Source organism: Bombus flavifrons, chromosome 7 (genome assembly GCF_040668555.2).
Source record: "Bombus flavifrons isolate JBK064 chromosome 7, iyBomFlav1_principal, whole genome shotgun sequence".
In the NCBI taxonomy this organism is placed as follows: domain Eukaryota; kingdom Metazoa; phylum Arthropoda; class Insecta; order Hymenoptera; family Apidae; genus Bombus; species Bombus flavifrons.
In genome coordinates, this window is record NC_138448.1 from 15923051 (window position 1) to 15949417 (window position 26367).

Sequence of the window (26367 nt, forward strand, 5' to 3'; positions counted from 1 at the left end):
AGCAATTGTTGATAAAAGAACGAATAAAAAATTGTCCTTCCCAGCCTTTCATACCATACTTTCTTTATTTTTGTCATTATCCTCATTCAAAGGGAGGAAACTAATGAAGAAGCAATTAAATAATAACCAATTAAACAGATATTGAATAAAATTTGTACAATACAACCGAATAACAAGAGATGTAATTACTCACGGACTGAGAATAAGACAGTGAATGGTTGTGATGCAAACAAAAAGGGTTGAACGTAATTGCGATGGCGTTTCCACATCGATCTGATCTCGCTAGGTTTCACGGGATAATTCACCGCTGAAATCGTAGGAATCAAACATCGGAGAGGAATTTCCCAGTCGATGAATAGACCAGAAAATACTCCATTCCACGTTATTTCCTTCGATCGCAATTGTTTCAAATCTCTCATTGCAAATAATTACGTATCAGCTACTGGCCCCCTGTGTTATTTCATAATATGAAAATAACTATTTAATAAATACTTTCTATAGAATATATACGTATCGTTTTAATATATCGTTTTATTCTTATACTTGACAGTGAACGATAGCTTTTCAGAAACCATATTAATTTTCAATACTTTAATTATCAACAATTCAGATACTATGATTGGGATTAGGAATACCTAACATAAAACGAGCAGCAAAACATATGAGTTAATGTTTTGTTTATGTAACACCGATAAGAAAGTTTTATCAAGATTATTAGAGTTTACCAACGTTATATATACTTACTGATAAGTACACAATATCCAGTCACTCGGAGTACCAAGACGAGGGACGTTTCTCAAGTGGCACACTTCATAAATTCGATGATTACATATATGGAATTATGAATTTCCTACGTGATTTCATAACGTTACGGTCATTTCTATTTTTACATGATTTTGATTTAATACGGCGTGGAAAAAGCATTCTAACGCTCTTGAAAAATTCAAAGATTTCAAAAGTAAAGTAAGAGACTGGAGAATCTGTAAAATGAAAATTCGAAAGTTCCAAGGATAAAAGATCTGGAAATTTTGAAGCTCGTAGATTTAAGCAATTCGAAGCACATTGAGCGTGTTGAACCTGAGACTGCTACGAAGACGAAGAGGACGGTTACGTAGCCGGGATAATATCGGTTTACCCCGGCTAAATTGTTCGTACGATCTAATGTTGTTATTTAGACTGGTAACCAAAGAATTAGACGCGGTAACGCCGAGAGCATCAGAAAGTTGATTATTGAACCGACATCGACGCGTGATTAATACCGGCAGGCAAATAAAAATTAAAAAAGATTTGACACCAATACCCCATGAACTTTTTCATTGATTTTTAAGTTTAAGTATATATGATTGTCCATGTACTGTAGTAAACTTGATTAGGATTTCAGTAGCCGATCTCCACGAGTTTCCTCGTACAACGGCTCTTCCTCGACCGAACCCGTGCAGCTCTTAACATTTTATTCGCAAAAATAAGAAAGAAAGGAGTAACAGGGATAGAGGAAATTACACATTACGCGGTTCTTCGGCATTCTTGTTCCGCGATTGTTTCGAAGGTTCCAAGCCGAGGATACGATCTCCAAATGCGGAAATTATTTGACACGAACGTAACAAGACCAGCGTGATTTGTCGAAGCAAATCGATTTAAAGCGACGAAAGAGGGACACGCTGGATATAAAGAAGAAGAAATTGGACATTTTTATTCACAAAGATGACATTTTTATCACAACATCGCGTATGTATATGAATAATATGCATAAATATAAAATAACAATTCTTACGTATCTCAATAATTTTTTAATCCTTTCTAAAATCGACCTTACATTTTGTAAGTGTTCCAATACTCGTGAACGGGAATGTATTGGAATATTGCAATCAAGAGCTATAACGAACAGGATATTGAACAGAAGAAGTTGTCGACGAAGATATTCCGATCGAATGGCAATCAAAAGACTCGACGAACAGAGAATGTGATATCAGATGTGAAATTTCCGATCTACGAATGGGATTTCGAACAGAGATTTCGACATATTACCAAAAGGAACAATAGGGTAATGACTGATCGAGTGAATTTATCAAGCAACGAAAGTACAAAGATCAAAGGGATCGCCATTCTAACAGTTTAACAAATTTCTATTTCTTTATCTATCATCTATCGATTAAAGATCGAAACACAGTATCGAAAGGTACAAAATACTATACAGCATTTGCTGAACAAATTCTCCGTTTTATCCAGAAAGATATAGCGACAAACTTCGTGTTAATTATAAGAGAAAAAAACGTGCATATCACATCGTTTCATTCAGATCCATGACATGCATTCTCGGAACGACCCCATCAATTTACGGTAATTCAAACCGTTCCACGAATCCACAGCTTAGATGGCAGCTTCCATTTCATGATACGAATTAAAATAAGAATCTCGGGTGTAGCCCTCACAGATAATCGTTTTCGATACGACTAGACGAACGAACCAACTTTGATTTCAGATGTCGTTGAAACGCTCGAACACAAGTCTTTAATTAATGTTACTCGCTATAGGCTTGTCGTATTTCTACGATCCTTAAATAAACTTATTTCGTCTATGTATCCTATCTATCAAGTCGACTAATTCTACTTCTTCTTTTTAAATTTCCCACATTTTCCAAATCCGAAATTATAGGTATATGATTATATTATACAGGGTGGTTGGTAACTGGTGGTACAAGCGGAAAGAGGGTGATTCTACGCGAAAAAAGAAGTCGAAAATATAGAATAAAAATTTTTCCTTTGAGGCTTTGTTTTCGAGAAAATCGACTTTGAATTTCCGCTCGGTACGCCTGCACTTTATCACGCCTCGTTATAACGGATCCCACTGTAGATCGTTGTCTCGATGGAAAAATTAAAAAAAAAATTTTTTATTCTATATTTCACCCCCTTTCCGCTTGTACCACCAGTTACCAACCACCCTGTATAACTATAATAGAGTGGTATCGATACAAAGTACGAAAGGCTGTAATCAACCATCGATAATATTCTCGTTAAGTCGTTAAATAAATAAAAAGCTAAAGAATGGCGCGGTATTTTAAAAGTTGCAGTCGCAAAACCGCTAGAACCCGCTAATCCACGATACAGTATGAAAGAGGGATTAATTTATGGCATCTTCGACTGTCTTCGCTTCCTCTTTCTAACACCCAAAGTTACGAAAAGGCCAGGTAGCCGCTCCGAACAGTTACAGTTTCACATTTCAAAGAGAACACTCTCTCATCAGGCCTTGATCGAAGCGGAAGTGAGCCTAGTTTGTGGTTTAATACGCTCATCCTTCCTAATACAGGATTCAGAACTATTACCATAACTGGTATATGGATCATCCCTAGAATACCATGTACAAGAAGAAACTTCTTTTATTTTTCAAGCAAGACAGTGTACCCAAGCCAAGAGTAGCTCTATGAATCGATTTGTTGTTGTTGATAGTTCTTGAATTGATTTACTAAAATAATATTTATCAGCAACGATGTCTATTATATTTTTTCAAAGAAGTTGACACTCAACGCGAAATACAGAGAACTGTTTCATGAATTGATCATCGATAATGTTTGCTGTTAAAGTGCATGCAAACGCACTATGTAGCATGTGTTTGATATAACTTCGTTATCGTGCGCTCGCGTTTTCGTTGAAGGATGGAGTTAATCACATAACGTAAGTACTTTGGTACATTGTAACGCTATCACGCATATTCGCAATTGACAAATATAGTCGCATACTCTGCAGTCTGCTACGAAGATTATTAAGTTTAAATGGTTTGCTCCAAATGTTTCAATCGTAGGTTCTCTTTGAAATTTTCTCTCGTGATAGGGTGTACCGTCATTTTGTAGAGTAATATCGAAACGAATGGCAAGTAGTACAGTGTTAATTAATAAAGTATTATTAGCAGACTTTATAAAAAGTGGATTTATTGTGTATTTTATTATGAATTTTATATAGAACGATTTTTATTGTAATGTAACTTCTAAATAAAAATAATAACTGCCATAAAGTTCTAAATATTTTTATTAACATTATTTGTATCTTTCTTTGATTACTATTTCTCCTTTTATATTATGATACATAAAATAGAATATTCTACTTAATCTCTTTCTGACTTACTACGCTATTGTTGATTAAACATTCCATGATAGATATCAAGTTTAATGTTCGTCATTAATCACGACAGTTTTCTATCGTGATACATTTGATGCATTGTCCGTTTTATAGGAGCTACGATAAGAGAGATTTCCCTACACAGATTGATAAATAAGTAATCGACTGAATATTTGATTTCGTATTTTCATATTCATTCATCAGTCATTTCATTTCATATTCGTATTTGAAGACACTCGTGATACAGCAAATTAAATATTGTGTTAATTCATTTTGTGCAAGGTAACAAGCATTTAAGCACTTGAGAAAAATTATAAGATAATATACAAGCATACGTATGCAAAATTATTCACAAAGGTTTCTGCAGGATGAGTCACACGTATAAAACAAATAATTCTTATTTTTCGAATAATTGATATGTACATACGTACATATACGTATACATACATTTCTATCGCAATACGTATTTCACAATTGTACTTTTTCCTTGGAAACATATTTAAACGATTCATATCACTACGCAACAAACATTATGAAAAACGATCTATGGAACATTTTTTTCTATATCTTTTTCAACGTGATTTTCTATCTGTAAAATAATAACCCAATTTTTTATCGTTTTTACAAAGCTCGAAAATTACGAAAATTTAATTTCGCGTATACTATTTTTAATCGTTCAACTTGAATTATCATCTATAAAAAATGTTCTAATAATAATAATACTATTGACAATATTATTTGTAATATATAAATATATAAAAATTGAAATCTGTATAGAGGATGCCACATTTGAAGCTATAGCTCGTTTCAAAAGATGTTTCAAATCAAACTATTTGAAGAGGGCGGGTTTTATGATGTTCATGAATCGTCTCCAGATGGACGTGGTTCCGAGATTTCGAGACGAGCTTTGTTTACATATATATTACATATATATTATATATGAACATATATAATATATTTGATGATTCAAGTTGACGTTCCAAGGTCGTTCAAAGTCATTTATTGCCGTTCAAAGCTTCGTTGTCGAACATCTTTAAGATTTGATTTACCGGAGTGTTGCGTCGATTCGGGTGCAAGCAGAAATCGAAATCACGCCAGTAACGTGATTTGTCGTTATTCTTATTTCTTTCTTTTTATTCTTATGGAGAATCCGTTGCTAGGGAAATATTCACAATTTGTGTTACAATCGCTTCGAAGGAGTCAATATTATTGCAAATAGTATTACGTGTGCTTGCTTTTGGTAACGATTTAATTTACGATAGCTCATTATATCGTACGTCTAACAAAATTGCCGATAAAATTTCGGTATACTACCTGCTCAAGTACTCTCTCTTAAGAAAATAATATTTAAACAGTCTATAAACTTTGCAACCGTTCTATTGTAGGACAGAATTGTTAGTTTAGTCGACACGCTGTTTATCTTTAGTCAATATGCCTAATAATCTCTTCGTAGTAAGTAGTTTCCAAGGTTTTGTTTGTAAGTATGCTCAATTTTTGCTTCAAAGCGTAAGCTCTTACGAATACAGGTATGTATTACTAATGTAATCAACAGTAGCTAATCGCCATTCTTAGTAATTCGACGACGATATGTATTATCTCTCAGTAATAAAAATTGTACTGAAATATGCTACTAAGATTATATATATGTAACATAACAGTATACATAATATTATAATAATAATAATAATGACAATCGCCTATCGAAATGATATAACATCAACGAATAACGATAAACAAAGGATATTTTTTTATTTAGGTAACATCAACTTCTTGCTTAATCTCTTTTTGGTAACAAACATCATTTAGTTTGAGTAAAAAATAAAGTAACACACGTGTCATTTTATTAAGATAAAAGCAAATATTAAAGCAATAGACATACGTGTTTTACAGGAGCTCTAACAAATGTTCATAATTTAAAAAAAAGTTTGCTACTGTGAATACTACTGTCCTTATAATATAGTTATTATAATAATATAATAAAGTTCATATTGTGTATCAAATTTCTGCTCATCGCCAAAAAATCTGGCTTCTATCCCATGATTATGCAACAATCTATACACTTGTACACTTATTAGTACATAGTAAATCTTATTAATGAAAATGATAAGAATCTTGATCTGATACGTATAAGTAGACACATGTCGTAGAACCATTCTAACCTGAATCAATAGAAGTCAATCTTATGTAATATGTTCATCCAATATAAAAAAGAAAGACAGTCTCTAAAATGATACACTATGTAAATATCACGCTCTGTCGTGATAAGTATCGTACCACTATTACCTAAGTAATATTAAAGATATCCATAAGCACGAAAATAATCTCAAATATAGCTTAAGTTTATAAGTTCTTTTCTTTTCATAATTATATATTATGAAGCTACAAATTCTTTTGCATCAGCAAATCAATATCCACGATTCAAGCGACCAAGTTTTCAAATTTCCAAATTTTTTACATTTTTAAACACCTTTAAACCTTCTAATTCAAACCTAATTTAACTCTTTTCTCTATGATATCAATTAAGGATTTAAAGGACGTGTGAATGTTACTGAAACACGAACAAAAGAAATCATAGATGTATGTAGACTCTTTGTAAAGAAAGATAGCAAAAATAATCTAAAACGCGTGTTATGATACTCCTTAAGGTAGTTTGGCATACATCGAAAAGTTAATGGAAAATTTAAGGAAGAAGGAAATGTCGATCGGATAATTCCATCCACGTGTCCGATTGATTTCTCTAGATTACTAATGAGGTAAACTCTACTGGTAATGACTTCTTTGCATGAGAATCGTAATTCATGATTCCTCTTGCACAAAGGTATCCCGTTGTAAATGCGTTGTAAACTTCGGACGAACTAATCGGCCTTGAGACTACTTATCACTGTGTCATTACAGTCGAATCGAATGAGGAACATTGGTCCCCTTTCTCCCTTTCATTCACTTGCATTCGGGTGTATCTATAGGGTGTCGTAAGTAAGGTTCCTAAACGTGAAATTATGAAATTATTAACAAATCAAATAAAGTATGGAAACAAATCAAATAACTGGAAATAAAATAAAGCCATCTAAGTACGAAGAAGTAACGAGAAGATTACACTTTATAAATGTACTAGTAGCTCCTCTTTATTTCATCTCGAATTGCTAAAATAATATTTTCTCACTCTAAGTACTAATTTGTTAACTAACTAATAGCCAACTAATTGCTTATTAATTAACAGCACTAAGGTAACTGTACCAAATTAGCATAAAAATACGAATTAGTAGTAGAGATAAAATGCATATAAATACGATTTAAATATTCATATATTTAACGATACCCAATAAATAAAAGAAAATGTACCTTCTGAGGAAATTTCTAATTGACGGATATTTCCGTACGTTCCAGAGTTTCGAATAGATATTGAATTTTATTACCAATAGGATATATAATAAAATGTTATAACATGGAATTGTATTATATTTATATGGTATTATAAAATTTGTATACAATTTCTAATTGTTGTTATTTCTATACTCAGAGGTAGGATCACGATAGTTATTATTTTATCGAATGGATAAATCTATCACACCGTTCTGAGCCAAAAAAAACCTTTATTGCACGCGCTTAGGAATAAAACTAGGGATAAAAACAAAACAGCATCTTAAGCCTATCGATTAAATCTATCGATTGTAACTAGGATTATTTTCTAGTTACTATTTCTTATAACTAACGCATCTGCATATGGATGGCGAGCACGAACTCACGTTGTCATTTTCAACACTTATAAAATTTATATTTGATTCATTGTTATAAAATTTGTATGCAATTTCTTATAAAATTTGTATTTAACGTTCCAGAATTTTATATGTCTATTGAATTTTATTAACCATATGTATTAATAGAGGTTAAGTATTCTGAAAATGAAATCGAATCAAGTGTACAAGATGAACTTGATCAGATAATAACTTGATAACTTGATAACTTGATCCACCTTCAATACATGAAATACAAATACAATACCTTTTTAATACATAAAATACCAACTACAAAACCAAAATCATCGTTTCATAAAATGATTATTCCAAAAAGCAACATAAATACTCAAACAGTTGCACTCGCGAATATACCTTGCGAAAGTGTTCGAACACTTGTATAAATCTTTTATGAATATATTACGTATGTGATACGAAACATTTCGAAATTTTATTAACACTGTAATTACTATGATAGGTCTCGATTATCGTGATTATATCGATAAAATTTATATATCGGTTGAAAATGCTTATTTTAAAAGGTATTTCAATTTTAATTTCACCGAATCGAGTGCATAAAACACGAGGAATAAACATAAAAGTACTACGTTGTCTTTTCTTATACGATACTTTCCTTTCACGTACAATAGGACAAGTACAAATATCTTTCGAATTAATCGATTTTCACTCTAAGTGCCCTAATACTTTTGTATAGAAAATATAAAAGATCTATCGATTGATGTATTAGAAAAAATTGGTAGTTCCATTTTAAAAAATTGAGGTAATTTTTAAATATTCAAAATACGTCGCTACTTGCGGCATGGGCACCCATATTGGATCATACATCGTTCGAAACCGTTTAGCTTTGCCTAATATCTTCTACCGTTTCAGAGCTGCAACTTGCCCCCAGTTGCGTGAGACACCTTGTATACACCAAAGTTTTCTACGATGTGTCCAAATACTTTTGTGAACCACTGTAGAATAAAATTCGCATTACGCCCAATAGAAGAAAGATTATTCGGGCGACGCAGGGAACGCGCATGCGCGCGCGCCTCTGTGCATCCGTCGCATTTATGTCAGCCGCATAGCGATGCAAACGTGCGGCTAACACGCGACTCGATCAGTATGTAGTATGTGCAACGCGACCGTAGACACGATGTTTATGGAAAGATTTCGAAACAGTGCTCTATCGTCTGGCAACTGTCTGAAGCGAGTCTACGACAGACGAGTGCCTCACCCTCGAGGCGAGACACACTCCGCTTTGACTCAGCATTTCACCGCTAAAATGCGTCTAATATGGCGACGTAAACTTACAGCGCAACGTGGGAGATGAATGAATTGCTACGATAATAAATGAATTTGTTATGTAACTTTGTATATTGAGAAACTGGCGGTATCTTGGAAAATTAGTTGTATTATGAACGTTCTTCACTATTTTTTATAATAACTTGTATGATATTAATTATAATTGTACGATATATGTATACATATACATAATTGTATTGTATGATAAGTATATTATAATTGTACAAGTGCGTATTACGATTCCATTGTAGTTGATTTAATTTTACTGATTGCATTGTATATAAGTGTATAATACAAGTTGCTACTATACATTTATAGTTATTATCGAAATTATTGGTTAAAATTAATAAGTTAAAGTTTTCTAACTTATATTTTAAGTTAGAAAAGAATATCTGTAAACTAGAAATCCGGAATATCGATAAAGCGAATGAAGAGGATAGTGTTAATAAAAGCGACAAATGTCGAGTAATTTTCAGATTAATTGATTAAACAAATTGCTATATCTGCCAAACTATTAATGGTGTCGACGATGATTCTTTCTAACCCTTTGCAATCCGAACTATATTTAACATTTCGTTTCAACAGATTCGCGCGCAATTCAGCTGTCTCCAGCTTTGGTTTATTTATATCTCCATATCTTAATGATTTAAATTTAGCGATTAAAAATTTGTTTGTAACAATATAAATTAGTACTATTATTGTATATTTTATTTTTCGGTCCAACAGCGTTAAAAAAGAAACTTTATTAGTTTAGCTTACAGAATTAAAATTAAATCGAACTAAACACGGTATAAATTAGTATATTCTGTTTTTAATTTACTGACTTAGTAGCGAACGTGATGCGCTGAATAACTATTGTAGTCATCAGTCGCGATATATTCGCGTAAGTGTTTTGGATAAGAACCGAACTTGTACACCTTTTAAATTGAATAGTAACGGGGTACTTGTTGTACTTGAATGAAAGCCAATGAAAAATGTAAACGAGTACAGTATATGTATGCATTTACGTCGCTTGTATATGACGTCTGTGCTGATAGAATGTTAGAAAAAAATATCTATGCTGACAAAATACTGGAATATGTCTATACTGATTGAATGTTATGATATGTATGTCTGTTCCACTCGGACAGTCCGAGCTCCCTCGTTTGTTCAGGACACACGTTGATTGACTGTTGTCAAAAATTAGTTTTCCGATCGACAGCGACCTGAGTATCGCAATCATTCTTTCAAAGGTCCTTAACGCACCTCCTCCTGGTAAGGGTGGAGTGGTAGCAGAATTAAAGCGAGGTGTTCGGTTTTCCGGAAAGGTTGTGATACCTCTCCAAGTTAGAAACCATGGCAACTCGTATCGTTACAATATGGTTTCAAAGTACCTTTTAGAGGTACCGAGTTCATAACACGTCGTTGGCTATTGAATGGAAAATAAACTAAAATTGTAAATGCTGCCTAATAAGGTTTAAGATTTCAACTGAAAAGTAACCCTCTCTACGATCGTGCTATAAGCTTCACAGATGAATAACTCAACACCTGGTTTCTTGGGTGATCTGAATGTAACATCTGCTTCTTCTTCTTCTATTCTTTAACGCCGCATTCTTATTTTATTCTTATTTAAATTCAAAATCTAATTAATTTTTTTAATCAAATATTTTTATCATACCCATACGATACTAATAAGAAACATTTTATTTGTTCCAGATAAAAATTCATAAAAAATTAATTCTAACATTATTTAAAATGTTTTTACGCTTCAAATGTCGAACAGTGTTATAATAGGTAATTTAATTATTAAATCAATTAAAATATGTATATACATATAAAAGAATCCATTAATTTCAAAGTAAAAATATCTTTTCAAAATATTATATTTACTTTCAATGTCGACTGAAAGTGATTAAGCGTCGCCATTTCGATAAAATTTCTTGAACAACGTTCAATGAAATCTGAAAGAAAGATAGGAATCAGAAGACGCAGTGTTTCTAGATTACAGTACCATACTAAACTCCACTTGATCCCGCGCCTTTAATTTTCGATGATATGAAAGACACGTGTGATTTAATGCCATGAAACTACACCTTGCCTGTATGCTAATAATAATCCTTTCTATTCAGTTTTCTTCGGAGCGTGGTATATTGAAACGTTAAGAGCATTTTTAGAAATTACTAGGTTCTATTTCCAACAACTTCTAATTTATAAGAATTCTCGTTTATCAATAGGTCCTATTGTGATATTGTAAAACTTGCAACGAATATAATAAATCTTTTGTATTTCGCTTTTATCAGTTTTATTAATTAATCCGTATAAAACAAATACATATTACGACAAAAATAACAATTACATATGAAAGAAGAAAAACATTATTATGTCATATAAACATAAATGCAGCATTAGTGCTATCTATAAGAAAATATCTGAAAAGCGGAAGATTTATCGTAAAGAGGTAAATCTTATACATTATTATACAAAAAATAAATTTCTTCAAAATATGAATCATTTGTCGTGTCTGAAATAAGCCGAATGGCATGAATAATGAGTACCGAATAATCACGTCATTTATCAAATTTGTACCTTACCGAATAATCGAAATAGAGATAAGATCGATAGCCTGAACAAAAATTCTAATAAAGAAACGTGGTCGGGTTGTGACAATCTCAATGATGAAACTGATTTCTTTTTAACTCTTTCAATCTTCAAGGATTTGATAAAAGTTTGATGAAAATAATTGCAGATCACGATCGAGAATTTCAAGGGATTTAAATCACTTTCACGAATTTACGTCTATATTCGTGGATTTCCCAGAATTAAACCAAAAGATTGAAAATGTCTACGAGACAGATAGGATGTGATTACACAACTTACACAACTTTTATCTAACCGATAAATATATAGTACATATATCGACCAAGAATTTCAAGTGTCCATGTAATTAGTCGATGATAACTATGTTAATTTAGAGATAAAGGGAACGTTTCCACTATAATCAACGATAAGGCATTTAAATGTTCGTTGAAACTTTTTTTAAATTATAAGCAATAAATATCCACGTTTTAATTTCAAAAAACAAAAAAAAAGCCGAAGGATTTTAGAATTTTTTTTACTTTTATCTTTTCTTACGAAAATCAGTTTTACTTTTCTATCAAGCTTGAAGAAAAGAAATAACGTAAGAACGAGTGTCGAATAAATTTTTAATTTGAAGAAATGATAGGTAACATATGAACTGTAATAAGAAAATCTTCGATAAATTTTAAATTTTTCGTATTTAAAAAGACTCTACATTATTCCCTATACATGTATCTCTCGTTTTTGACAAAATACGCTAATATTATTTCTTCACTGAATCTCTTGATCTTATGATAAAATTATTTCGATATACGAAACCATTAAAATTAATAAAATATTAAAAATTAATATTAAACCATTAAATTAATATAACCAAACCAAACGAAACCATTAAAATTAATATAATTAATAAAATAAAAGTATTGGTCATTTATTATTTATGCATTTCCACGAAATAACAGAAATAAAAACTCTTTTAACTCTGAAATATATAGGTATTATTTCTTAGATAAGATATTTATTTGAAATGTGTGTAATATCTATTATTATATCGTGTAATTCTATTTATTAGTATATTTGATTTTAATTCATATTTTCATTTATTATTATATATTTATAAATAATATTATTATAATATTTGAGAACTGAATACGATCAGAATAAATGTTTCACGAAGTATTACACGGCAAAATACGATTCTTGGCACCGTCTGCCAACAGTCTAAAACGAAGACACTACGGAGTCATGTCGCACTTTAAAAATCAATAATAATCAATATGGTGTAGCAAGGTTTATACATTCAGGATAGGATGTGAATCACCAACCACGTATGTATATACACGTTCTTCTATTTAAGTACTCGACGAAAGCTACATTATTATATAATTAAATGTGAACAAATTAATTTTTCTTATTCGCGGCAGTCATATGCATATCTAATGAATGCAACAATAAATGATGTTGTTAGAAATAAAACCAAGACGGTAGAAACCTCTGTGCTCACGAGTTAATGATGAGAACAAATTCAATATATGCAAGTATATTTATAAATCTTAATCGAAACCAATACCTAAGATACGCTTCATAAGGTTCTAATACTACTCGTAAATGGCTACTATGGCTATTATATCATTTAATAGTACATTCATATGAGTAAAAATATTTGATACTATAAAAATGAGATATATATATAGACTAATATAGAGCGTAATAAAAAAGACACTTTATTGAAAAATAAGGGTCTGTGCAAATAAATACCTTTTATGTAAGCTTATGACCACTATAATGATTCGTTCATTGCACTTGTCAAATATACGATCTTCATAAACTAGCTTCAAACTTCGGAACGAATACTGGCGAATTTTGGAAATCTACTTAAAATTGCTTCCATATATTCAAACGGATCGAACTTTTAGATCTTCCAATTTGCGAATTTTACTTTGCCATATAGTTTTAGATAATTTAAAATAATGAGAAGAATGATAGTAAGAATATATATATACGCGTACGTAGAAAAAAGAATTGTAATTATGAGGAATTAGATATCTACAAATCCTTTAAATAAAATAATTGCAGATAAATACATTTTGTACAACATATTGTTAAATTATTCTACATAATAATAATTTTAAGTAATTGACGTAGAAAAACACTTGACTTAGTTAAAAGAATAATATTTACAAGTATCAATAATAATATTGTTCCATAATATCAATAATATTGCTCCAAAAATACCTACTTAGAATATATTTTACCTAAATTCACTTCCTACGATAGACTAAGCACCATACCTAATTATTTTCCATAATTATTATTAATCTACCGAATCTTGTATATTTCATTTGAAACTTTATATAAACAGGAGAAATTAAATAATAAATCAGATTAAATTAAATTAAGCACTATAGCATTCTTGTAGTACCAAAAATATTATATACATATCAATAAAATATTGATACGAATGAAGCTTAACAAATTTAAAACTACAAATTATTTCATTGAACTACATAAAGATGACGACACGTCGTAGGAAATTAAAAAACAGTCCTTCCGTAGAAGAGTATTTCCGTAAGAATTAAACAGTACAATAGTAACAACTCGAGCTAGCCAATGAAATCGTAGAGATTTTTACGATCCTCTGGTCATTCCTTCCTAGTTACGTAATTGGCAACCACTATAAGTTTGCGACAAAATTGCTAGGTCGATTCAATATACTATTAAGTATTACTAAAATCAATAACGCGCCATGCCACGTCGTTGTATAAATCGGCTACGAATCCCGACGCTATCGATAAAAGGTTGCTGGTTTATATTTAATATAGAAAATCTCCAAAAATCTCTACCTTCCTTCAATATTGAAAAAACTTTGCACAGAAAAATCGACAATTAATTAATTTTGCGATCCTCTAACGCTATTGCGTAACAAACGATTTCCTTTCGGTGTTACAGAACAATGCCTAAATCTTATTTCTATGATTTTTTCACGACAAATTCCTTATTCTTAGTCTGTGAGTAAAATACTATTAAACGGAATTTTATAAAATTCTGTTAAAGAACAAATATTATTGTATATTATGTGTGTGTGTGTATATATATATATATATATATATATACAATTATGCTATAATTTCATTGATTGGTTTAAATATATGTAATTCATATACAGGCACAGAACACCAATTATTTATCTGAAAAATCCAACTAACGTGATTAACGTCGTACAACTGACTTTGATATGAGAAAAAATTCTTCGTTTTAATAGAATTTTATGTATGAATGAATCGCTGTTTTATATGAAAATGGCAATAAAATACTTCAAATTTTATGTATATCCAATAGCAACTCTTATATCGCATGATATCTATTATACTTATACATACGTATGTATCGTATATATTACGTGTATTGTATTCTAGTTATACTCCATGTATTAAATGATTGTTAGATACACATTATAGAACTAAAGTTTTAGAATTGTAGATGATTGATACATAAGAATATTTTTTCGAATTTACATATATATATATATATATATATATATATATATATATATATATATATATGAATGGATCTGAGAAAAAAGAAATCAAACAAATGACTTAACAATGTGGCTGAAACAGAAAAGACAGGCTAGGGAAAAGAGCGAGAGAGAGAAGACGTTGTGAGAGCACATGTCATGCTATTTCGTACGTCATAGGGATAATTTATAGGTATATAACAAATCTATAATAACACGTAATATACAAAGTAACGTCATCGAGACTGATTTGAACTTACCTTCATATTGTTCTCGGCGATGTATTCGATGGTACATAGTTGATAAACGATGTAGGCACGAAGCAATTCTTTCGTGGTTTTACTCTTAAAAGAGGCGACGGGATCGTTAAACTTCAAATCCAGAGGATCGATCTGTCGCGGAGGAGCCGGCTTCACGTCAGCGGTAGTGCCGGTATATTCGCGATCGTACACCTGCACTAACTGCACCGATGGCTTCGTTACGTTCTCCAGGAGGCCGACAGGAAGTGGTAAACACTTCCTTAGCTTTTTACCGGCACTGCAACGCGGCACCGTTCTCAAAAACGCCATACCTCGTCGTAGCTCTAATGCAAGAAATGTCAGCAATCAGGACGCACTATTTAGCGAAAAGAAAAAACCGTGAACTGCGCGATCTCCTCCGCCCTATGAGAGTCTCACTGAAAAAAGTACCAGTAGCAATGAACGTTAAGATTCGAGAACGTAGATTGACCAAGGCGATTTTTCTCAGTGACAAACGGGGTAAATCCAACCTGCCACGATCGAGTCGGAGACCCCAATACCAATAGAGGTATCTCGTCAAAGCTTAGGCCGAATCACAAGGTGGGGTACTCGTAGGCATCCAGCGACGTACGAGTCAAGCGCTCACCTTACCACGATACCGCCTATTATAACTTATCTATGCAAAACACCCGTTGAAAACCGACTTTAAAAAGCAAACGAATTTTTTTGTTAAGATTCTTCTTCAATTTATTGCTTATATTAACCGGCACAACGAATTTCAATTGTTGTACGTTGCCCCAATTACTATACAGTAGCAATAGATGCTGAGACTCTGATTGGTTCCTACGAGAGGTGTGTTCGCATTGCTCGGTGTGACTGGTCGACGAAATTTTGGGAAATGCCAATAACTGCGCCGTCGTACCACGCGCACAGTGGCGCAAAACGTGCTTTACATTACCCCGAACTGCCGAACATTATTTTATTTCATTTATTCTGACACATATCTTAATGATCATTTATTTAAATTATCAATGATATATGAAATAATATCTTGTATAGATCTTTCACTTGTATTTATGTCAAAATATTCACAATAATCAATCTCTCTTAAAAGTCGCATGTTACGTAAATAGTTAGTTGATTTAAAGTATGGATTATTTGCAGAATATACTTAAAAGCAAACAGATATTTAGTAAATGACCTTTTCGTTCATAAATCACAAATTTAAAAATATACATGTTTCAATAATATTCACATGTTTTTAATTGATTATTATACATTAGAATAGTTAAAATATGCATATAAAAATATTGTTTAGAATTATAAATTATTAAATAAATATATTTGAGAATTTTGGGTACAAATTGGAAAAATATATAATATGAAATAAAAGAAACATAATTATTAAATATTAATATTATTCTATATTTTTATTTCAGTCAAAATTTACAAATTTAAATCTATTGTAGAAAATTTATGGATCATATATACTACAATTTATGTAACAATATGCATACATGATTACTAATCGAAATATGTTTTCATTTATAAAAAATACATAAGAGTTTACTATTTTGATAATAATTTTAAGTTTCAGTTATATTTCATGTTATTAACTGCATGTACTTTGTTGTTATATTGCTACATTATATATAATATTGAATGACCAATAAGAATGCTTCGTTCAAAATATGTAGTTGTAATAATCAAAATCTTCAGGTAATAAATTTCTTAAATCATTTTGTCATAAATACCACATGATATTTTTTATTTTAGTTTTATCGCCATTCTTTGCATTATATTCTACGATGTATATTTAAATTACATTTTAAACAAAATAAAATTTAGTAATCTAAATTTTATCTAAAATCATACATTACAATCTATTGCATATAAAGATCATGTAATCTATATGTGAATAACTAAAAAACCAACATTTAATGTTTATCATAACGGACACATTATTTATCAATGGAAACGTTTAAATTTTACTAAAGTTAAAAATAGAACTAATATTATTTTTTCTATAATTATTCCTACTCAAAAGTAGGAAAATATTATTAAAAATATTATTTAATCGTATTGAAAATTAATATGAGATTAATTTTAAGTAGTAATTTATATCTTACCTAAAATATTATACAATGTATATTATAATGTTTACATGTAAGTTCAAAAGTTAGATATTAAGTTCAAAAAATTAAAGGAACGCTTTCTTATTAATTTTGATAAATAACTTATTATGTTAACTTATTATGATTTCAATGTTATCATCCCCACCACTTTCTCTTCTTTACCACGCGTATATATATAAGATGAACTAAACTTTTAACCTCAAATTGTCAACTGAAAACCTTACGTAGAAAATATTTCGTATAATATATCTTTGAAATGTTAAAGACAGAAGGATTTTTACATAAAGTAGCATAATTTTTTTACATGTTGAATACAGTTATTAATACTTTACAGATATAAAGTTTATCACCAATATTTATAAAAGTTGGTCAATGCAGTGTATGTGATACAAATTCTTAATATGTATTATTTATACTGTAATGTTGTAATGGCCCTACATACAACGAAACAACATTCTCATATGTTTAAAGAAGCGTCTATTTTGCGGAATTAGAAAAATGGATAGTTCTATAAAATTGATTGTACATAAAGGTGGCACAATTTTCGATAGCATTATTGTTACACCTTATTCTGTAATTAAATATGAGCAGAAAGTAAGAGAAACTAAAAGTACATGTCAGACAAATGTTGACATAAACAAAGTCAATGAAAGTAATGGGATACAAGTAAACAGAATTTGCCTAAACAAAAAAGGACTTAATGCCTATGTTGTATCAGCATATATTATAACATTAGCAAATTCACAAACATATCGAAAAGCTGCACTTAAAAAATTATTACAATATTTAATATACAGATTGTCAAACAGAGTGTATTTAGAAATGATTTTAATAAGATTGAAAATGCCAAGGAAACAATTTTTAGATTACAAATGGCAAGATTCTAACTGCTCAGTTAATTAAAGCCTTTTTTCATTATTGCTTTATAAAACTATACAATACAGTTCTCTAATTTTAGGAATGAGAGAATGACACAAATGACAATGGAAAGAAGAGAAATTGATCATGCTATGTCTTGGTTGTCTACTTTGGGTGGAGCGTTTTCTGCTTTAGGAGAAGAATTTCAACAATGTGTAGGTTTTATATATTTTATTAATATGTATCTACTATATATTAAAAACTAGTAAATATTACATTTAATTGTTTTGTGCAATTATTTCTTTGAATAATTTATGTTTAAATGTATTTTTCTATACAGGCAGAGATGGCTGGAAAAATTTCCATGAAACAATTTGAACTAGCACTTCGTCTCAGAGATCCCTTTCTAATTGCTCGTTGTAAACTATATACTGCCTTAAGCTTAATTCAACAAGGCCAATTAAAAAAACCAAAAAGAATGATAAGGTGTATTTACAAATTTTCTATAAGTTGGAATGATATTCGTTTGCAAAATATGTGTCAAGGTGTATGGGCAAAACTTCAATATTGTTATAAAATACAAAAAGAATGGCATAGAACTGTTTAATATTAGTGATATATAAAATTTCTAAACATAGTTTAAGATTAGGCTAATTAAATTTGATATTTATGTTTAGAAATAAATAATGTGTGTAAAATATTGTTTCCAAAGATGTATTTTTTGTAATTATTAAATAAATGTTACTAAAAGATATTTTGTTAAATCAAAAGTAATGACTAAACATATACATTTGCAACATTTTTATTAATCTTCATACAATTATTAAGTTTCTTTTCAATTTAAAAAACATTTAAAATAGAGGTATAATATGTAAATGTGAAGTCAAATACGATATTTTCGAAGCTTTTTAAATAAACTTAATGAAGCAATACTTTATGAAATATGCATATGTAGAACACATATAATAGTACATCTTTTAATTTCTAACTTCTTTTGGTTTCTTCGTATAGTTAAATTACATATAACTTATATACTTAAGTGACATTTAAAATATAATAAAAAAAAAAAGAAAGAAACAAAAGCAATTATTCTTAAGTAAACACAAACTATAAATTAGAAACAAAATTATACATGTGATTATCTTAAATTTTAGGAACTATGTTAAATATACAATCTTAATATTTTATTAATTATAGCAATATATATTATTTTAAACCTGAATAGGCGTTAAATAATCGAAATATCATAATTCAACTTTCTAGAATTATTCCTTAATTGTTGTTAATGAACTATAAAAGTGTTAAAGTCTTAATTTATTGTACTTTGCTGTACCAATGCGCTCAAAACTGTATTTGATGTTTAATTTTTTATGTTATATATACACTTTTGTTAACTAAAATATTTTATCTTGAAATAGTTTTTAGCTTACATTATTATCAGTGAGCAAGTGTACCCATAGGATCCCATGCAGGTAAGGTAATGGGTTCTTGTTTAAATACATCTAAAACATCTGCAGGTACCAATTTTTTATCAATAACTGCTTCAAAAACAAATTCGGAAAACCAGTCGGCTGTTAGTAATAGATATCCTTTTTGTCCTTGATCATCTCCCCAAGAATTCTCTACTCGGAACTGTTTAATTTTACCTTCATTCTGAAAAAGCAAAGAATTATAACAATTTATACTATACAATTTATAATACAAATACAGACACGTACATATCTCTCTTGCTTTTAATGATACTAAGAAATTTTTAATATGTAATCTTGAAAGAGGACTGTAGTATGAGAAAAATATTCTTTACACAGTCATTTTTCTTTAATTTTTAAAAAATCGCTACTAACTTACATCGATTGAAACAGCTGTAAGTGTCATTGCATGAACCATCATAGAATCTCCATAAAGTAATCTGTCAGCTTTTGTAAGATTAACTTGGATATCAGTTCCAAACATTAATTCAAAGTCATACGCTCTCAAATCCTGTATTCCTTGTTTAGCTATTAATCGTTTGTTCACATCGCATCCAAACCATACAGGTTCATTTTGTTTTATACTTTCTGCGCATAATTTCATTAATAATTCAGGTGGTTGATTATTATAGAGTGTAGGTCTTCCTCCCAAAACATTTCCTAAACAGTCTATGGTATAAAGCTTTCCATATGGATTAGATGGCCTAGGATCTGTTACTAAACATACTTTATCATCTACATTGTAGTAGGGTTTCACATATTTCTCATAAAATTCTACTGGTGTAATAGGTCCAATACAATTATAATTCTTCGACTTGTCATAATATTCCCAGGTAATTGTTTTTGAAGGTATGCCTAAACAAATACCAATTATTCGATAGATTACAACCATTTGTTCTAGAATCTGAGCTTCTAATTGTTCATCTGTTGCTCCATTAGATATTAAATCTCTTAAAACTTTGGAATATTCTCTAAGTTTACTTTTCAAAAGAGTATTCATGCGCGAACTAGATTCGCAATTGTATGATTCTGGGAAACAGATTTTAGGAACAAGACCGTGTCTATTTATAAGATTAACGACCATATCCCATTGTCCGCCATCACAAATAGGATCATGTAATAAGAATGACACTAACCGACCTTCTACAGGTTCATTTCGTTTAGCAGTTTTTACAATATTATGTAAGAAATAATTGCACCTTTCGATCTGTATAATGAAAAATATATTACCTAATAAATACAAAATAGAAGTCATATATACCGTGAGATATTATTTGTATATAATATTAACCTTATCCCAGAAGAACAAATAAGCTTGGCTGAATTCAAACTCATCCAAATTATATTGCTTCATAAAGGCACTCCTCATAACATTTAAAGTGGAAAATATCCAACATCTGCCAGAATTTTTTTGATTAGTTATAGGTTTTCCTTCCATTGCAATCTTGTGACTAAACACATGCTGCGTTTCTTGCAAAACCTTTCGCGAAATGCAAGCTTCCAAGGGATTGGTTCTTGTACACACATTTTGTGCCAAAGTGTTACGATTATCTTCATAGAATTTTGCACGTAGTTGATCCAGAACTTCTGTCGTCAAAAGACCTGCTACTTAAAAATAAAATAACATTCAATCTCTTTCTTCAAAAATATTATATGAAAACTTTAATATTTATAACATTTTATATGATACATGCATGATTATTTTATGAATTACAGATGGACATTATTGTTTCTTAGAAATTTATTAAAATTTTATGTATCTATATGGAATTTAAAACTTAATAATATAATACAATGTTTATCTAAATGTCATCAATATAACATTATTGTAATAATATGCACAATATCATATGCAATAGGATATAAGGATGAAAATAATTAAATTAAAAGAAAAATTAATTAATTAGAATCGTTTATAAGTCAAGAAAGTTAACTACTATTGATTTTTTTTATACTAAAATACTATATATGCTTAATATGGACACTCTATAAAAAATGATAAAGCTGCGAAAACAGGCAAGAAAAAAGGTACAATAAAGGATTTCTTGAATAGAATTGCAAAAGAAGTGGGGAGTCGGCGAAACAATGTACATAGACAAAAAGGAGGAGAAGAGATAGCAGAGAAGGGAATGGAGAGCACAGAAGATAAAAATAACAAAGGAATTGTAAGAAATAAAAATCGAAACAGAGACAATGCAGCAATATTAGGATCACTAGCAGGTTTTGTTGAAAAAGTTCAAGGCCTGAGTGGTGAAGTAAGGCAAAACAATTTTTCAATGGAGTAAGAAAAATGTAAAATAGATGATGGAGAAAGAAATTTGGTGGGAGGATAAGAGGAAAGAGATGTTGGATAGAATTAAACATCTTGAAGACAAGATGGCTCAAACTAAGGAGAGAGAAGGTCACAATAATAATAAAATCATTGAATAGAACATAGGAAAAGTGGAAGGAAGGGTGCTAAGGGAAGTTAAAAGAAGTTTAGAAAGCCAGCTGAATGCAGAAGTGGAAAGAATGAGAAAAACGATTGAATTGCAAGACAGAAGAGACAAGAAAGATAATATGATAATTAGAGGATTAACTCTAAATAAGGAAAAAATAAAGCAACAAATGGAAAGTTTCTTTAAAGAGATTATAAATGGTGACGTAATGTAAGCAAAAATAGGAAGTGTTCAAAGAAAAAAAGTAACAATAGCTGGCATGTGAAGCTGAGGGGATGAACAAAATATTGAAGTATAAATATAAAATACTAGAATCTGCAAGGGTATAGCGAAAAAAAGACAGAGGAGCTAAACTAGGATATCAGAAACTAAGGGTGTGTGGAAAATGGATAGAATGGACTGATAGAGCAAAATAGAGGCCAACTAATAGACGATACCAGGTTTTTTAATAAAATGACAGAGCAGAAACTATATTAAACTGGAAAAGATAAAAAAAGGTAAAGATGCAAGCATGTTGGTTAAAAAATGCTTAGGAGAAAAAGAAAGAAAAATTGAAAAGACAAAAGATAGCAGAGAAAGAGAAGAATACTTATGAAGAAATGATTGCAGCCAGCTAGATGTAAAAAAAACCTAAGGCAGCAGGAAGTAGATATAATTAAAATTCTAACAGAAAGAGACAAAGAATTGCAAGACCAAGTGCAATATAGTAAAATTAAAAAATCCAAATGTAATAGGAAGTACAGATATATCAACACTGGTTGGAAAAGGGAAAAAGAAAATGTATTTCTAAGTAATTTAGAAATTAACAAACCTTGACACCTTAACAAACATCTATTAAAAGACTGCTATAGGACAGGCATATTAAGAAAGAAAGACATAATAGAAGGCATGATAAATGAAACATTAATAATTTGGTTAAGAGTTTTAGAAAAAAGAAAAGGAGAACATAGGACCTGATAGAGCAAAATGTATATGTGATATTGTATATAGGTTAAAAGAAATAAAGACATATATATTTAAGATTTAGTTTAGATATAAAATAAGATGTATACATATATTTAAGGTAAAAATATAGACAACTGTAAGATCTCAGATTCAAGTACTTTAAAAGAACTATGGAAATGAGTGGCAGTTCAAGTCTTTTCCAGGCTGTAAGAACAAGAATAAATACATCAATCTATTATGCTTATGATCATAATTGTTCATGAGCAATACTTTCCATTCAATCTTATTAAAATTCATTTAAATTAATATAATTTTAATCTAGATTAAACTACAGTTTATTAAAATAAAGAAATATATATGTTAAACAGTATATCTAAAGAAATGTATATTAGAATTAGTTGTAAAATTAATATTATCATAATACTAATAAATATTAACAATTCATAAAAATTTGAATCAGCCGTAATTCATAATATTCAGTATTTTCCAAATAATTGTAATATTACTTCTTTTTTAAATAAAATATAATACGCAGTATTCTTAAATTAACAGGAAATATCTGTGCGAAGACATTTCTATGTAAATACATACATATGTTTTTAGTTTAGCTGAAATTCTGAAATATCAAACATTCCAAAGAACTTAACTACTTATTTAAAAAAAATATATAACTAATTGTTTCGTAGAATAATTAAGGCGTTGCCGTGAACTAATTGGAGCTAATTAATTTTTTTAGAAAGTAAATATTTTATTAACAGCAAGTATCAATACAATAAGAGTTAATAAGGGCGGGGAGTGGCTAAACAGAGAATTTAGCAGAATTTAATATTTACTACAATAAAAACTTCAATTCTTCTATAATTGTATTGCACGAATATTGTATTGAAAAGAAGGATGGAAACTAAATACATGAATGTAAATAAAAACGTAACTTACAGGCAACCATCGTGATGTATGAATTCTTCTTGCTGTAACTGCTGTTACGTTAAGTTACGTGGTTTTAGGGAAAAGATGAGTGGGTTGGTGCCCGTGGAATGCTGAACCGTTCTGTTCTCTGGAGTGCGCGGTAATTGAAAAGACTTTTATAAGTGTACACTTTAATAAATCTAAACTTTAATCAAAGCTTATACTTTGCTTTAGAAACTAGTTCATCAAGAATACAACAGGACTATCTCTCGAAAGTCAACAGAAATAATCTGACGAAATTCGTTCTCGTTTTCGATTTTCGACTCCTGCACCTTCTCAAGCCCTTGGTTCCTTTCCTTGATCCTGCTGGTCCAATGAGGGGTGAGTCTCACCTCGCCGATCGGGTCTCGTTTTCTTGAGTAGATGGAAGTGGAAGTATTGCATCGTCCTTCCAGGAAAAGAATGCATATGCGCGGCGAGAAACAAAAAATCTACGTGAATTGTCGAGGATAAGATACCGAGAAATTATATTAAGAGGGTCGATCTGTTAATTTGGTACGATAATAAATAGTCTTAAGTTCTGAGTCATTTCCTCCTCCTAATAGGCTGACTTAATGAATATTTGAGTGGTATAAAGTTTTCTATTTGCGTATATAATCAGTCAATTTCGCTCTCGGTTTATACGGGATATCTCTAGTTTTTAGATACAATTATCGAAGCTAAATTCATTCTACTATATTAAAGACAAGTTCTCATGATGGTGTAACTGCAATGGATTCAAAAGTTTCCAACAAATATTATGCGAAATTTAAAAGTCTCGAATATGTAGCACCAAAAATGAGTAGATCTCTGATATTAAGATCTACTCATAGATATTAGATCTACTACATCTCTCTAACTAGTTATTCATCATCCACTCATCACCCAGCTATGTACTCACCCCTGATATAACTTTTGTTACATACAGTCAGTCATAAAAGCTTCCGTACACTCTTTAAAATAGAATAACTTTTTTAATATTGTACCAAATGACTTGAGTCTGTTTTGAGAAGTTAGAAGCATTAGTTTACTAGATGATGTGTAAAAAAGTTGGGAGAAAATTACTATTTATCGAAATTGCGGAGAAAATAATAAGTATCGCCTTTTACAACTTTTGTATCTAAGCTTTTGAAAAGTATGTTTTGTAAAATTTCATTGAAATCAGTTACTATAGACTAAACGTTACTATAGACTGCAAATAGTTAAAAATGATGAAAATCGCAGCTTTACGATATTCAGCCTGTAAATGTAATAAATCTAAAGATTCTTATATCTTTCGATATCTGTCGCTTGTTTCTGCATCAATTGATTTCGATTAAATTTTCACCATATACATACATAGCTGACATAAATCTACAAAACGTATTTTTCAAATTTTCATTACAAACTCAGATAAAATAGTTGTAAAAAGCGACTTTTACAATTTTCTTCGTAATTTCAACCAATTGCAATTTTCTCAAAATTGGCTTACATATCACCTAGTAAACTAATCCTTCCTTCCTAACTTTACAAAAAAGCTCGAGTCGTTTGATTCTATTTTAAAAAACGTATTCTGTTTTAAAGGATAAAGGGACACTTTTTTGAGTGACCGTACATGCACTTAATTCATTTGATAGAATTATAGAAAGATAATCTTATCTATATTTCTTATTGATTTATATTTTTTCTTTAAAGCAAATGAAGATATTTAAACAAAAATATGTTTGGAATTCAACTCAAAACATTATATGGTAAACGAATTAAAAAGCGAACATTAACGTTAGTGGAGAAGACTTTTGACAATATTTTTCAAGATATGTTTAAATTTCTCTGTTCATAAAATAATAATTTAATAATAAAATATACAATAAAATATATAATAAAATAGAATAAATAATAAAGTATCTAGGATTATATTTAATTTTTGAAAACATTATCAATTAACATTTGGAAATTCGAGAATTTGTTATATAATAACATTTGCATATGCATTTTGTAAAATATATATATTCAGTATTTAAGTTCAGTACACGAAATTATCAATCTTATTGGTGGCTTTTAATTATTTCAAGAGATAACATATTTGTTTATTCTTAATTTAATTACAAGATAAAAAACAACTATATTTATACAGTTATATT

At 30.0% G+C, this 26367-nt stretch overlaps 3 protein-coding genes across 5 annotated transcripts in view; 1 reads left to right on the forward strand and 2 right to left on the reverse strand.

The window, feature by feature from the left end:
* The window catches only part of slgA (proline dehydrogenase slgA), a 37678-nt gene extending 21642 nt beyond the window's left edge, over nucleotides 1-16036 (reverse strand). Inside the window, exon 1 of the mRNA XM_069116751.1 lies at nucleotides 15479-16036. Within this exon, the coding sequence (XP_068972852.1) occupies nucleotides 15479-15787 (309 nt within the window). The 5' untranslated portion in view covers nucleotides 15788-16036. The remainder of the gene's footprint in view (nucleotides 1-15478) is intronic.
* Nucleotides 16037-17753: 1717 nt separating this feature from the next.
* Nucleotides 17754-19200, forward strand: LOC138181699 (uncharacterized protein F58A4.6). Its single transcript, XM_069116767.1, has 3 exons — nucleotides 17754-18467; nucleotides 18551-18665; nucleotides 18791-19200. The coding sequence occupies exons 1-3, from the start codon at nucleotides 18091-18093 to the stop codon at nucleotides 19055-19057; spliced, it is 759 nt and encodes a 252-aa protein (XP_068972868.1). The 5' UTR covers nucleotides 17754-18090; the 3' UTR covers nucleotides 19058-19200.
* Nucleotides 19201-19236: 36 nt separating this feature from the next.
* LOC138181695 (bleomycin hydrolase) lies at nucleotides 19237-24435 on the reverse strand. 3 transcript variants are annotated; one of them, XM_069116761.1, is made up of 4 exons: nucleotides 24239-24417; nucleotides 21211-21524; nucleotides 20299-21126; nucleotides 19237-20103 (listed from the first exon to the last, which is right to left on the reverse strand). In XM_069116761.1, exons 1-4 carry the CDS (start codon nucleotides 24246-24248, stop codon nucleotides 19888-19890), a joined length of 1368 nt encoding a protein of 455 aa, XP_068972862.1. In that variant the 5' UTR covers nucleotides 24249-24417; the 3' UTR covers nucleotides 19237-19887. The 3 variants fall into 3 exon arrangements, with proteins under 3 accessions (XP_068972862.1, XP_068972861.1, XP_068972863.1); XM_069116760.1 differs by having other exon boundaries at nucleotides 21211-21527; XM_069116762.1 differs by lacking the exon at nucleotides 19237-20103 and adding an exon at nucleotides 20189-20227 and having other exon boundaries at nucleotides 21211-21527; nucleotides 24239-24435.
* Between the last annotated feature and the right edge of the window lie 1932 nt (nucleotides 24436-26367).